This window comes from Varanus komodoensis, unplaced genomic scaffold (assembly GCF_004798865.1).
Source record: "Varanus komodoensis strain SLA01 unplaced genomic scaffold, ASM479886v1 scaffold61, whole genome shotgun sequence".
Classification (NCBI taxonomy): domain Eukaryota; kingdom Metazoa; phylum Chordata; class Lepidosauria; order Squamata; family Varanidae; genus Varanus; species Varanus komodoensis.
In genome coordinates, this window is record NW_025336236.1 from 3,479,204 (window position 1) to 3,492,712 (window position 13,509).

Here is a 13,509-nt window from a genome sequence, read left to right on the forward strand (position 1 = left end):
TGTGTAAGAACTTGCTCAAATGGAAGAGAGTTGAATTTCTACGAGAATTTAGCCTTGGAACAGTCTTAATGCCAATTTGACCAAGTACGGTGCCTCCCTTGCTTTTCCTGATTGCAAACTGTATCTCCTCCAACTTTCCCAGCTATTTCATATAACTAGAAAAATCAACTGATCATTTTCAGTCTGTACAGATATCATGCCTCTAAAGCAAGAGATTAAGTGAACAGCCAGGCCTCAAATTACTTCACACTTGTTGTGATCAATATAGAAATACAAAAAGTTACAAGTAGTTCAAAGTGTAAAAGTTTGAATTAACGTATTGCAATAAGATATAAAAAGATTCTACAGTTGTTATTTTAAATATTATCAGTAAACCAACTGTGCACAAACTTCCATCTGTGTCTTCTTTGGATTCTCAATGTTTCACCCTACCTAAATGTTAAAGCATTTCCTAGAGAAAGCACACACTAAATGGTATTTTATAAGGAAAACAGAGGATCAATATATATTTGAAATGTTTATTACAGAGTGCTATGTAAAGGGAAAGTAGGGAAATACAGATGTTGTACAATTGAAAATGTATTGGTCTTTTAAAACAGTATAAGTTAAACCCAAAACATCTAATCGCATGTCAGGAATAGATATGCCAACCCTTCACTCCGTAATCTGTTAGAAGCATGCGCTGAAGTATTTTGCAAACTTCTGGTCCATGTGTCCTCGTGACTTCAGAATACTCAACATGGGTAACGATCTGGCACTCGTTTCCTAAAAAAAAGGTCAGAATTTAGTAAAACAGAAGTCAGCATGGGGGAAGAAGGTATTTTCTGGTCAAGATTTTCAAGTTAATTTAAGTCTACAATTGAAGACCTAATCTAAAAGTTACATCATTACATTTTTAATCTTCTCTGAACAGACTAAGCTGGTAACATACAAAAAATAATCAAAGAACAACTTCGTATATATTGGAACTATTTGATTAAAATCAAATTGTTGGTCTGCTGAAGTATATCACATTCTTTCTCAAAAGAAATGGGAAAGCTTTGTTTTACCTTGGAGCAGCTTTAATAATGTCATCAACTCGGAGAATCACTTCTGCAGCTTCAGCAGCACTCAGCAAAACTTGCCGTTTCACTTGAAAGCTTTCAACTACTCCCAGACTTGCCATGTCTGCAATGGCACCCTCCTTCATGTCTTCAGGATATAATAAAGAAATGTTCTAGGTTAACAATGTAATGGCAGGCCTCATTTCCAAAATTATTTTACATTGACTAGGTCTTCTAAAATGAGAATTATGAATCCCCAGACTCTAGAAATGATTTTAACAAAAGCAATACAAGCACTGTATGCCCATTCTCTATTTCATTTACTCTTTAGCTCTTGCTATCCAATTAACCCATCTATGACTTTTGTATTTAGCAAAATTCACAGTGACTTACTCTATTTGGTTTAATTTTGACTACTCTTGCTAAACAGCACAGCAGGCACTACAGGCAATTTTAGCATTACAGCTAGTCTTTATTAAGCCGGGCACGGGCAGTCTTCAAGCTTGCACAATCTACTTTATTATCCTAAATGCAACCAAATGGATCAAGGTGCAAAATAGAGGGGAAAGCATAGAAAATGATTCAAAAACAGGAGAGCCTCTGGGTACATGCTGAATCCTGGAATCCAATTTTATCCATCCTTGCATCAAGCCATAGCACTACAAAGATCTTTAAACGACAAAATAAAGCAAATGAATTATATGTAAAAATTCTCACCCAGTCCGTAAGTCGATTTCCCTTCACTGTGAGCAGCTCGAAGCTGGGACACCAAATCTGCACTGTCATAGCCAGCATTGTCAGCTATGACAGTTGGGAGCTAATAAAATAAACAGGTTTTAGCAATGAATAGAAAAAATAATTAAGAAACAGATTCAACCTCCTTCCCAATATTGCAGGACTTCTAGAACTTCTATCTTGATTCTATTAACTTCAAATATAACTAGCTGAATACAAGCTTACCGTGCTCAAGGCTTTAGCAAAAGACTCCATTGCTAATGATTCTTTGCCTGGTGTTCTTTTTGCAAGCTCCCACACAGCATTAGCCATCAGCATCTCTGAACAGCCTGAAAATTAGAAAAAATCCAGAATCTTTATAGTCAGCTTAAGATAATCTCAGCATTGCTAAAAAGAGGTAAATAGGAAGGTTCTATACTCACCTCCACCATACACAGTTCTAGTATCTTTCACAGTCTGTGCAAGAACACACAGTGCATCATGCAGAGATCTTTCTGCCTCATCTATGATCTGCTGTGTTGCACCACGCAGAACTATGGTACAAGCTTCACCTAAAGAGTTATAAAATGGTAAAAAAAAAAAAAGAGAGAGAGAGTTAAAATCTTTCAAATAAGATGAACTGGAGTTTAGAAATCTCCCACTAACCAGAAAGTTAAGGTCAAATCTTACCTTTGCAGGTTGGTCCTCACCCTGCCACTCATTTTTATTCTGCACCAATAATGCCTGACGCCCTGCATTACAGGTCTCAAAATACACCAAGCCCACACACTGTTCAGTGCAGACCAGGTGGAAGAACATGACCAGCAGTTGCATAGTCTATGTCGACTTGTCCTAGACAGGCTTCTCTGTGCTTGCATGCACCGTGACAACTAGTTCTGCAACAGGTGAAGGTATTCGTATTGAGGAACTGGTGCCGTAAGAGATTCTGCATTTACTATTGCTGTTAAGTCAAGGCATTGGAGTCATGTTGCAGTAACTTGTTGGCCATTATGTTACTTATGCCCTTTCACAATGTCCTCCCTCCTGAATAACATCAAAATAAAGCTCTGACATGGCCAAATGTATTAATCCTGTGTTACGAGGTAGGCATCCTCATCTACCACCTTTTTCATACTCTTTATCTGGTTCAAGATGCGATTCTGCCTGGCAAGGATGGGCTCAGAGTCACTAGCCCCCACAACCTTCTGTTCAATCAATTTCTTTGGACTGTAAGGAAGGGGCAAGACACTTCAGGATGCATGAGCTGAATCGGTACTGTTAGGCCGCTATGAGGCCGTCAGTTGGAATGGGTGGAAGAGAGAAAAGTAGGGACAAAAGTGATGTGATGTTACTATGCAAGGTTGGCTTATAAAGGCAACATGAGATGAGGGTGATCATTTGAACTGCCAGAAAAAAGGGAAGTAAAAAAAGTTAGGTGGTCTGTGCAGTGACACCAGCTCTGTAGTGCCTCTGTGCGGGCCTTCAGCTCCTTGCTAGCTGTGGGACTGCAGCCTACGTTCAATCTTGAAAAATGCAAGCATGTAAAACGTAAGTAATCCACCAGGCTACGGCTAACCCCATACTCCTAAAATCCATAAATGGATCTTGAGGAAGAAAAAAAAACGGCCCCAGCAGTGTTGGTTTGCTGTGGATGGATAGGGAAATAGCCTGCAAAGCATGCAGTGTGGGTTCAAGTTTCAGGAGTTAGGAGTATTTCTGCAAGATATACAAAAGTTGAGTGCACACAGATCTTCTCCATCCCCCTCTTGGGGCTCAAGGTAACATTTTCTGCTTTCCTACCCCAAGCGCTATGGAGCAAGCAACTAGAGAACGCCTACAGCTGCACTTACTGTGTTTCTTAGGCCCTCCCATCGAACAATTGCTTCCTTTCCTGAACAGTTCTTGAACTCCTGCCCCAGGAGGGGTTCAAGCTTCCTGCTCAAAGAGCTATGTAGCTTGCACTGGCTTCTCTCCTTTCTTTATTGTCACAGTTTTAGAACAGAGGATTTGAAGTCTTGTAGCGATGACTGGGACTGAGCAACTGGAGCAGATGGGACTGGGGATACCTGACGTTGTTCCATGTATTATACTACAGGATCCCCACTGACATGAGTGTATTGGCTTTTCCCATGTGTGGCTAGCACATGGGTGTCAGTTGCTGGTTGGAGGGCTTTGATAGCATTTCCAGGGACATGGTCCCCCCACTCCAAGCTAAGCACAGGTAAGATAAGGTGGCCATTCTGCTAGGGTATCTAATTCATCTTTTTCCCAGTTTTATCAGAGCATATGATTGTTTTGTCCAACACCTAATATCAAAACCTACCCATAGCAACTCCGGAAAAATGAGTAAGTTTATCTTCACCGATCATGACTTCTTCGATCAGCTTGCAGCTTCCTAGTTTTACCAATTCTGGATGATCAAAAGTTGAAGCAATTTCTCCACCTGAAAATACAAGTTCACATTAACCTTAACATGCATTAAAACATTTTAGTAAATAATGTTTAAGCAGAAGTATAAAATGTCAAATTGCAACATACTCTGCAATGAAGTATGAGCAATATTTTTCATGGATCAATTTCCTGGGTTTTGAGATTTTAAAGACAAGTTTTATGAAGAAACTACTCCAGTAATGCTATGCTACCTTTGACATTCTAGTTAAATCAAGTCCTCTTCTACTATCTCCATGTTAGAAAATGTGTGGCAGCCATTTCTGGCTTTGATAGTATTTGGCTATTCCTTCATTCCTTTTTCAGCCAAACTCAAAATGGCTCATGGATCTGTAGGAGAACCATCTTACTTTCACTAAGCCTGAAGAAAAAGCAGCAGAAATCTGGGCATTGTGTGCCTTTCATGATTAGCTAAGGCAACACAAGAAAGGAGGACAGTGTTAAAAAGAGAGTAGAGAGAAGTATAGCTCAAATCCAGAGACTTCCTCATGAAAATACAGGTCACTTAATCTCACATAAGGGGTAGATAGGGATCTTTGATTTCCACCATCATCAGCTGAAAGCTCCTATGTGACACTACTGTATTTTAGAGGATGTCCCAATCTTCAGGAGTGAGGTTTTGGGCAGAGGTTGCAAGTGACTGCAACAAGAAGATGCAAGAAAACTATGCCTGTGGTTATCTAGATTCATGTGTATACCTTTCAAATTATAAGACAATGCTACTTGAGGTTCTTCAAGATCAAAGCATCCAATATCCTGTATGCAGTCTGGAGAGTATGCTTTGCTCCAGCTAATACACCTTTGAACGTGTTATCTTTCTGTATTTCATTCCTTAAATACCTTTAAGGCACAATCATATGCAAGCTTAGCATCTTTATTCTACTTTCTGTATTCTGGTTCACCAACCTAAACAGAAAATGACTACAAATACAAAACTGAGATTTAACACCAATGCAAAAAAAAGTTTTATTGTACCTGTGACAAGAGCAAGACGTTCAACGCCAGCAAAATCTGCATGTTCAATAGCCATGACACCAGCAGCAGCAAACAGCTGTTCTGGATAGTTATATATCAGTTGCCTATAATAAAGATGTATCTGTAATACTGCAGGAAAAATAGCTTTAAAGTTATTTTAACTTAACAAAAAGCTCCCACTGTGTATTAAGATAGAATAATTAATATTTACATTACTGTAAACTTGACACAAGCATGGGAAGAGAACCCTTACAAGATCAGTAAGACGATTGAATGACTATGGTGTAAATGAGTTCAGCAGAAGGACATTTCACTAGATCTTTGTAAAGTTGTTTTCCATCTTTCTGCTGCTAATCAGTTTCTCTCTAGAACAGACCCTATTGGGCAGTTATACCTTTTCAACATGTGTTCTAGCTATTTCTGCTACACAGGGTAGTAAAATGCTTACACGCTCCATTTATATAAAGAATTTAATTGTCCCTTCTTTGAAAGTATTATTCAAAAAGGTATTCTGACTTCAAAATTGCTAGAGCATTGACAGCTACAACAGAGTGCTGGTATTTGGTACAAAAGTAAGATATTTAAAGCAGACTACCAAAACTCAGGAAATGGGACATTTTATGTCGTCCCTTAGGGAAATTCCACATATTTGATTTCGAGGGCCATCTTTTAGGGCCATGCCCTCACATGGTAATTTTAAATGTAAAAAACATGTATGTAACACTTCTAAATACCAGAGATCACAACATACCGTAACACAACAGAGCCTGACAATAAAATAGTACCAGCATCATTTTAAAAATAACTCAATTATTTCCAGTCAGTTTAAAATACCATGAAGTCTTCCTCCTTATCCCAGTCTAAGACAGTAAAAGCCAGCCTCCTTCTTGACATACTTGATCCATAAAAGTAAGTGGGCTGGATCAGACCAAGCATCAATCTAGTACATCACCCTGTTTTTCACAATGACAAATGAGAAGTCTAGTACGAGAAATACTGGCAATGGCCCTCTCCTGCTCCTCAGCAGCTAGCATTCAGATGATGTTGGTTTCATATTGCCAACAGACTAATAGCTATCCAGATCTGTCTCCTAGTTCTGCTCAAGAGAGAAAGCTCTTTCAGTGCTTGCAATAACTACAGAATATATAGTTTATAAGAAAAATGTGTGCTGTTTTGACACATCGACAATTTAATTATCCAGAAGATATATTAATAAACTACATGCTTTACTATCATGTGGTAAAGCATGATACAAAGAAATGAGTGTAGAATCTGGAGTGTATAAAAGCAAAGATTCTATAACAGAATGCATACCTGTTAATAAAACAGTTTATCCCATGCTTCAGAATACGTTCAACTTTCTCCTTCATTTTTTCTTTTTCCGCTTGTTCTATTTCTGCTACTTTTGCTGCAGAATCGACTCTAACACGGGAGCCAAATATCTAGATCAAACGATCAAGATGGAGTTATTAAATAAAAATTTTAATTGCTTTAATAACATTAAGTGATTTTAATGTCCATGTTAGTGAAATGCCTTTAATAAACCAACCAAAAAAATTATACAGTTATGCAAGATTTTGAAGTTGCCAGATTTCTTCATCAGGCAAGATGATCCAAACATGGAAGAAGGAACGCTAAAATAAACTGACAGTGTTGAAGTCAGTTGATAAAAACATCCAGTTTTAGTTTTTGTTATCTTCTTCCACCTGACCCCACAAGGCTGCTTTTTGAAACATCTTGGCCAATTAAGTGATTCTGAAAGTTTACATACCTTTTGTAATCTAATATCCACGAATATGGATTTTAGAATTTTGCTTATTGCTGACACAGCTACCTGTGCTTTTGGACATATGGTTATGTATAAAAAATCACTTACCTTAATTTTATCAGTATCCATGCCAGTATTTGCAATAAGTATTTTTGCATTCTCAATTCTTTTTGGCTGGTTGACTCCAATTTTTTTATCCAACAGAAAGCCTTCAATGACAAAGAAAAACCAGACTTGGCCACAAGAAGGACAGACCTACCTACCTTAGCTGATACAGACCTATCTAACAGTTTGTGAGGTTACAAAATAATTTAATTATGTGAATAATATGCATTAAAAATACCCCAAATTACATTACACTGCATTTAGATTTCATGAATATAGTTCCCATTAGTAAATACCCCTAACAGCAGAAAACAGTAATATTAATAATAGTTTGTAATAAAGAATGGGAAAATGTGTCAGAGTTAGGTAATGAAGGTGTTGCCATGATATTCTCACTGCATCCCCCAAAAGACTGCTCTTGAGGGTCAGGGCAAATTCAGAACGGTATGGGATGGGCTGCAGAAGTTGCAGTAAGTGACAGCAAATTAGCAGAAAAAGTCATCTTGGGTGGATGGTCACTTCCCCTCTGAATCAGGTGCCTCTGAATCCAAACCACAGTTAGAATGCAACTACTTGTACTTCAGAAATCACAGCTTTAAGAACATGCAGTCTGAGAGCTTTCAGAATCATTCAGAAATTGTCCTAGACAGTGGCCAAGCAAAATTACACAATGAGGGTTTGACATTCTAATGAGCAGAAAAAAAGCAAGCACTGACCAAAGACGACTAGAAAGCTACTCTGTACCAAGCAATTAAGCGAGCAAGTGTAAGTAAATATTAACTGCAACGACTGAGTAATTAGGCCTGGACTTGTGCCTTCCTTTTATGTCCAAAGGTACTGAACCTCACTTAACTCTGACAAAAATTCTACCAGCAGTAAACATATGTGCAACTGTGAGAATATACCTGGATTGGTGAATTTTTCCATGGATAAACTATAAAAACCAGAGTATCCCATATACATTTGAACACAATACTTCACACGTGTAGTGGAGAACACAGTACATCATACAGACAATGGAGGATGTGTACACAAGCATACCACAGTACTATACAAAAATATGGGATTCACTCCCATCTCAGGCATTAGTCTTGCTTACAAGCAGACAAAATCAGAACAGTGCTGGTAACTATTATCTTTCCAACACCATGGTTCATTGCAGGGGGTGTGTGGGTCTGTGTCCTGAAAACATTTAGAAAACCTAGGGTTTTGGTTCAACTCAAATGGCATGGATTTTCAGCTAGTGGCAAACCTCCTTAAGAACATTTTTGGTGACTCAGCAATGGTTACAGAGCTGCTCCTTTGGATTTGCTATCCAGCCACATAAATGTAAGAACAGAATGAACTGCTTTCTCTTCAAAGAGACTTAAATAATCAGGTATATTTTATGAAACTGAAGCAAGCATGTTCGCTGGGCCCCTTGGCTTAAAAAGTGATAGGAAAATTATGCATATACCTCTCTTCAATCATATGGATCAATTAACTTGCATATGTTATCACAACAGTAAACAATGTAGAGATTTCCTGCATCTGCAACTTACTAGATTCACAGTTCACTAAAATATAGGCTAGTAAGTTAAAAAGATACCTTCATCTAAGTAAGAGTCTACTAGGCTTCCTCCCAGCTTCTTGATGACATGAATAGCTTCCAGGTTACCAGATCCCTTCAACCTAAGGACAGCATCCACTGCAAGTTTTGCAAAATGTTCTTTATGATGAGTAAGCAGTTTTGAAGAGAGTGTAGTTTCTGCAATGTTCATCAAGTCTTCATGAAACTTTTCTTCATTTCCACTGAAAAGCAGGAAAAGTAGTGAAAACAACCTGAATCACCACTGAAATGACCCTGCACCCAGAGGCCACAGAACAAGCTCTATGTGAGGGTGAAGTTCTTACATTCTATTTTCCAACAGCAGCCAAGCATGCCAACCTATCAAGCTATTCCCTAAACTTGGAAGTTCTCTGGGACCTTCAAATGTTGGAAGCTGTAATAATCTCAGTAAGGAAACAAACTCTTGCAGATGCCTAGTAGCGGTTGCTACACTATTAGCATTTTAGAGAAAATGTTAACGCTACACTTTTACAGAAAGGCGTCCAATATCATGTTTGCTTCACCAACTACTGTATAAAATGAAACAGAGTATTGCGCTGTAATGCAAAACTTTCCAGTATTTAAAATACATGAATAAGAAACCTTACAACAGGTTTTGCCTCTTCAACAATTCTATATACCCTTTGTTTCTTTTTTCTACCACATTTACCAAGTTTTTGAATTTTGGAGTAGATGAAAGCCCTGTAACTCAAAATCATTTAATTCAAATATAGAATGATTTCCTGAAACACTGTCCTATTCGGTTGTAGAAATGCCTTGTATATTAAGGAAAAAAATCTCAACGGGCAAGTCAGTTCCCCATGCATGGCACAGTAGAACATATTCAAAGCAACAACCAGGAAAGCAGGCATTGGAGGACAAGGAAGAAAACATTTTACATTACCCCTCACACCTGCTCACCTACACTCCTAGTGCTTTCATCAGTCATTACAGATCTTTACACATGCTCATATAGATAAATGTGTGCTTGTGTGCACACACACACAAGCACTATTTATTTATTTATCTAACACAAACTAAACAGGCTAGCAAGGACACTTTCTGCCAGATAACATATGCTTACATACAGCTATGTATCTATGTATCATAGGATTTTAAACTCTTTAGCTAATTAGTTTTTAAAAGCATGCTGGCAGAACAGTATGATCAAGATGCTAGTTTCAGGCACAATGAACCTCCTCACATGAGCACAGAGTCCAACTGTTATATGCCAACTGCATCACTCATATAGCTGTAAGCATCTATCATAAATTACTGCAGACTTGCCCAAAACTGAGAGATAAATGCCTTTAGTTTGTGACATGAACTAACCCATGATCCACAGAGGACTTCACCAAAGCTTCTCTTGCTGCTTTTGTGGCTTCTCTCCAGCCTGCAATAATGGTTTGAGGATGGATCTTTCGTGCAATCAACAATTCTGCTTCCTGTTAATTATAAAAAAAAACCTCTGTAATTTACCTTAGTGGAGACACCAAATCAAATGAGTTCTTAAAAGCAAGCATGCCCTACCATGGTTCTATTTTGTCAGATATATCCTAGTTGCTAGAATATGGTTATGGTTTCAACTGGAGTCCTGGTTTGTTATATATCAGGGTTACCCTTGAAAATTACCTGGCACTTATAATTTGGATTAATATATGTTTTAATAATTTATTTCACATACATTGAAAACTATTAAGGAAAACTTGATGTAATATAAAAACTCTTATTTTTATAGAATTCTCGCAAGTTACAGCACTAAATTGTAAATTGCCACAGGAAAGAAGAAAACTATGGGCTGCATTTAGCACTTCTCATGTTCAGAACAATCCCACAGAAAACCTAGTCATGATTAATCTCCATCCATTTCAATTGGTTTATCCTAAATCCTGAGTAAATCTGGATTCAACCATATAAATATGTTCATAATATGAACAAAAACTCTAACAAGCTCAGAAACTAAATAAATATTTTTAAAAGATTAAGAACATGTTCCCACTATATTGCAATATTAGGCTGGCATACTTTTAAAACATGCAATATGTCAATTCAGTATCTCAATGTACTGAGATATTATGCTAATAAGATAAATAATTATGCTGAGATGATACAATTATACGTTTTACCCTTAGTAATTTATGAATTACCCATAAAAATGTTTTACCCTCAGCAGTTCAGCTGCCAGTACTGTTACTGAAGTAGTTCCATCACCAACTTCATCATCTTGAACCTTTGACATATCTGAAAGGAGAATGTTACCAAATCTTTATTGCTGAAACAGCAGATACTATTAAATCTGCATTCTACTCTCCACTCAGCTATGAGGCTCCCTCAGTGACTTTAGGCCAGTCACAAACTCTTGGCCCAACATACCTCACAGGTTTATGAAGATAAAATGGAACTATGTTAGTCACTCTGAGTTCCTCACAAGAGGAAAAAAGGCATGATATAAACGTAATGGAACAATAGCAATAGCATATTTAGTGAAACATACCAACCAAAACCTTGGCTGCAGGGTTGTCAACTCCAATAGCTTTTAGGATTGTTGCCCCATCATTTGTTACTGTCACTGTGCCTTCTCTTCCACTACTCAGCAGAATCTTGTCCTAAAAATTCACATTTGGCAATATTAATACCTGAATCAAAGTAACAAAACCACTACATATATCAGAACTCAGAAAGGTCTTACCATGCCTTTAGGCCCCAAAGTACTCTTAACTAGGTCTCCAATGGCAATGGCACCAACAAATGATGACTAGAGAAGAAGAAACATTATAAATACAATTGCAATCGGAATGAGTTCAAATATTCATTTATGAAAAAGGAAATGTATTTACTAGATTGCTGCATTTATAGGCCACTTTTCTTCCATCATGATACTTAAAAGCCATTCATATTGTTCCCTCTAAGCATTGACAAGACCAAACCCTGCTTCACTACATCATGGCAGCTACCTCATGTGCCTTCACACCATATCCTGGAACCTGTAGAGTATTTATTTTTGCCAGTTTATGCTTCCAGACACTGGAGACAATGAATATGATACCTACCAAACGAGCTGTCTCAGCTTTCTCTTCATCAGCTCCAGCCTTGAAGATGTTCACAGGTGCTAGTGACATGGATGCCTGAAATAATTGCAAATCAGAATCACATATAACACACAACAGAAACTTAATTTTCAAGATCCTTTGCAAAGTACCATGTATCTTACATGTTTCATAATGTACTTATTGCATGAATACTATCTAATTACATTTATTTTAGTGGTATTTCAAAACGCCAAACATTTTTAGTGGTATTTCAAAACACCAAACATGAGTCAAATGTCTGAAAGAACATTGCAATCTCACCTGTACTTTTTTCACACTTAATATTTTGTCACCCATTCGTTAGGGTAGCTACATTATTTTTAAGTCATTCACACTGGAGACTTATAAATTATATTTAAATCTCTTGTTTTGCCATTGGAACTACTATATTTATTAACACAATCTCTTTAGTGAGGTTAAATATTTATCAAAATTGTTTTTTTTAAAAATTACATGCCCCACTTCCCATTTGGAAAGTCCAAAAGCAATTGACAAAAAGTTGTAAAACAATCACAATAAAAGCACAACATGGAGACAAGTTACTGTCTGGGGAAAGTCAGGATGAACAAATAAGATTTTAATAATTGTAGAAAGCACATAACCATCAGTGCCTGACATACTGAAGAAAGGAAATAATTCCAGAGATATATTTAATAGATACAGTAAAGCTATATTCCTGGTGGCAGAAGAGGTCTTTCCCAGCCCTGTAACTATATTAGACAGCAAGAAAAAATGGAAAGGTGGGACAGGCTGAGTGTGAAAACAGATATGGAACTGTAGAAACAGCTTTTCCACAACTCCCAAATGGACAGAAAGCATGAAACTGTAACAGGGAAATTGGCGACTTAAGAACACCTATACTGGATTTGAATTGTAAGCCGCTCAGAGACCACTGGGTATTAGACGTGGTAAAAAATACCCGAATAAATAAATACCTTTCCCTTTTTTTTTTTTAAAGAAACACTCATATTCCATGCTTCTCTAAGAGAGTGAACGATCAATGAAAAACAAGGCAATTCACACCCTCAACCTGATAATCTAAAAACTAATGCTTCGAAAGGTTGCAGTTTTCTGTCCCTACCGCAAGCTACGTGCGGAAGCTCGGCCTTTCTACATCAATGAGGCTACAAAGGGAAAGCAAAGCCGCCATGAACGATACATTTACTTAAGAACGCAGTTTAGAATACAAATTATTGAGATTTGTGCAGTCTCTCCTCAGAGAAAAGGAGGCGCGGCCGGGAGATGGGGGGGGGGGGCAAATCACGCAGGCATCTCGCTAAGCGAAATGCTTTGTCGAGGAGGGAGCGAGGCTCGCGAACCGCAACAGCCCTGGAGGCTTCGCGGCCTCGCCAGAGGGGAATCGATCTCCTCCTCCGTTGCCCGCCCCGCGCTTCGGGCAATTCTGGAATCTTCCATCGTCCTCCTCCCCGCAAAGGCCTAAGAGCGGCCCGCTCCCCTTCCTCCGCGGCGCCCACTGCTGCCGCCACTCCGGCAGAAGAGCACGGAGCACAGCGCAGCACTCACCATGGTGAGGACGATCTCAAGGCCTCTGCTCGAATCTCCCAGACAGCCGCCTCGTGCCCGCAAGTGCCGCCGCCGCGCGCTCCTCCCAGCAACCAAGGAGCGCCGGAAGTGAGGCCATGCGACCGTTTCTCGTTCCGGAGGAAGGAAAAAAAATCGTTGACCAGAAAATGTTGCATGCCGGGAGGTGTAGTTCCTCCAACATCTCCTCCAATCAGGCTGTAGCCGTAGGTGGTCCACTTAAGCGGAAGGAAACGC

At 38.6% G+C, this 13,509-nt stretch overlaps 1 protein-coding gene across 1 annotated transcript; it reads right to left on the minus strand.

Annotated features, from left to right (window-relative positions):
- Window positions 1-504: 504 nt before the first annotated feature.
- On the minus strand, window positions 505-13,432 carry CCT2 (chaperonin containing TCP1 subunit 2). Its single transcript, XM_044449868.1, has 16 exons — window positions 13,255-13,432; window positions 11,692-11,766; window positions 11,331-11,396; window positions 11,136-11,247; window positions 10,806-10,882; window positions 9,974-10,086; window positions 8,642-8,844; window positions 7,057-7,157; window positions 6,495-6,622; window positions 5,181-5,284; window positions 4,081-4,200; window positions 2,201-2,329; window positions 2,004-2,107; window positions 1,761-1,860; window positions 1,050-1,191; window positions 505-765 (listed from the first exon to the last, which is right to left on the minus strand). Exons 1-16 carry the CDS (start codon window positions 13,255-13,257, stop codon window positions 735-737), a joined length of 1,608 nt encoding a protein of 535 aa, XP_044305803.1. The 5' UTR covers window positions 13,258-13,432; the 3' UTR covers window positions 505-734.
- Between the last annotated feature and the right edge of the window lie 77 nt (window positions 13,433-13,509).

Coding starts and splice junctions, on each gene's coding strand:
- CCT2 (XM_044449868.1), bottom strand. Junction 10,087..10,805: donor TGGCAGCTGAACTGCTGAGG/GTAAAACATTTT, acceptor TATAATTAACAG/GAAGCAGAATTGTTGATTGC. Junction 1,192..1,760: donor GAAATCGACTTACGGACTGG/GTGAGAATTTTT, acceptor TATATCCTGAAG/ACATGAAGGAGGGTGCCATT.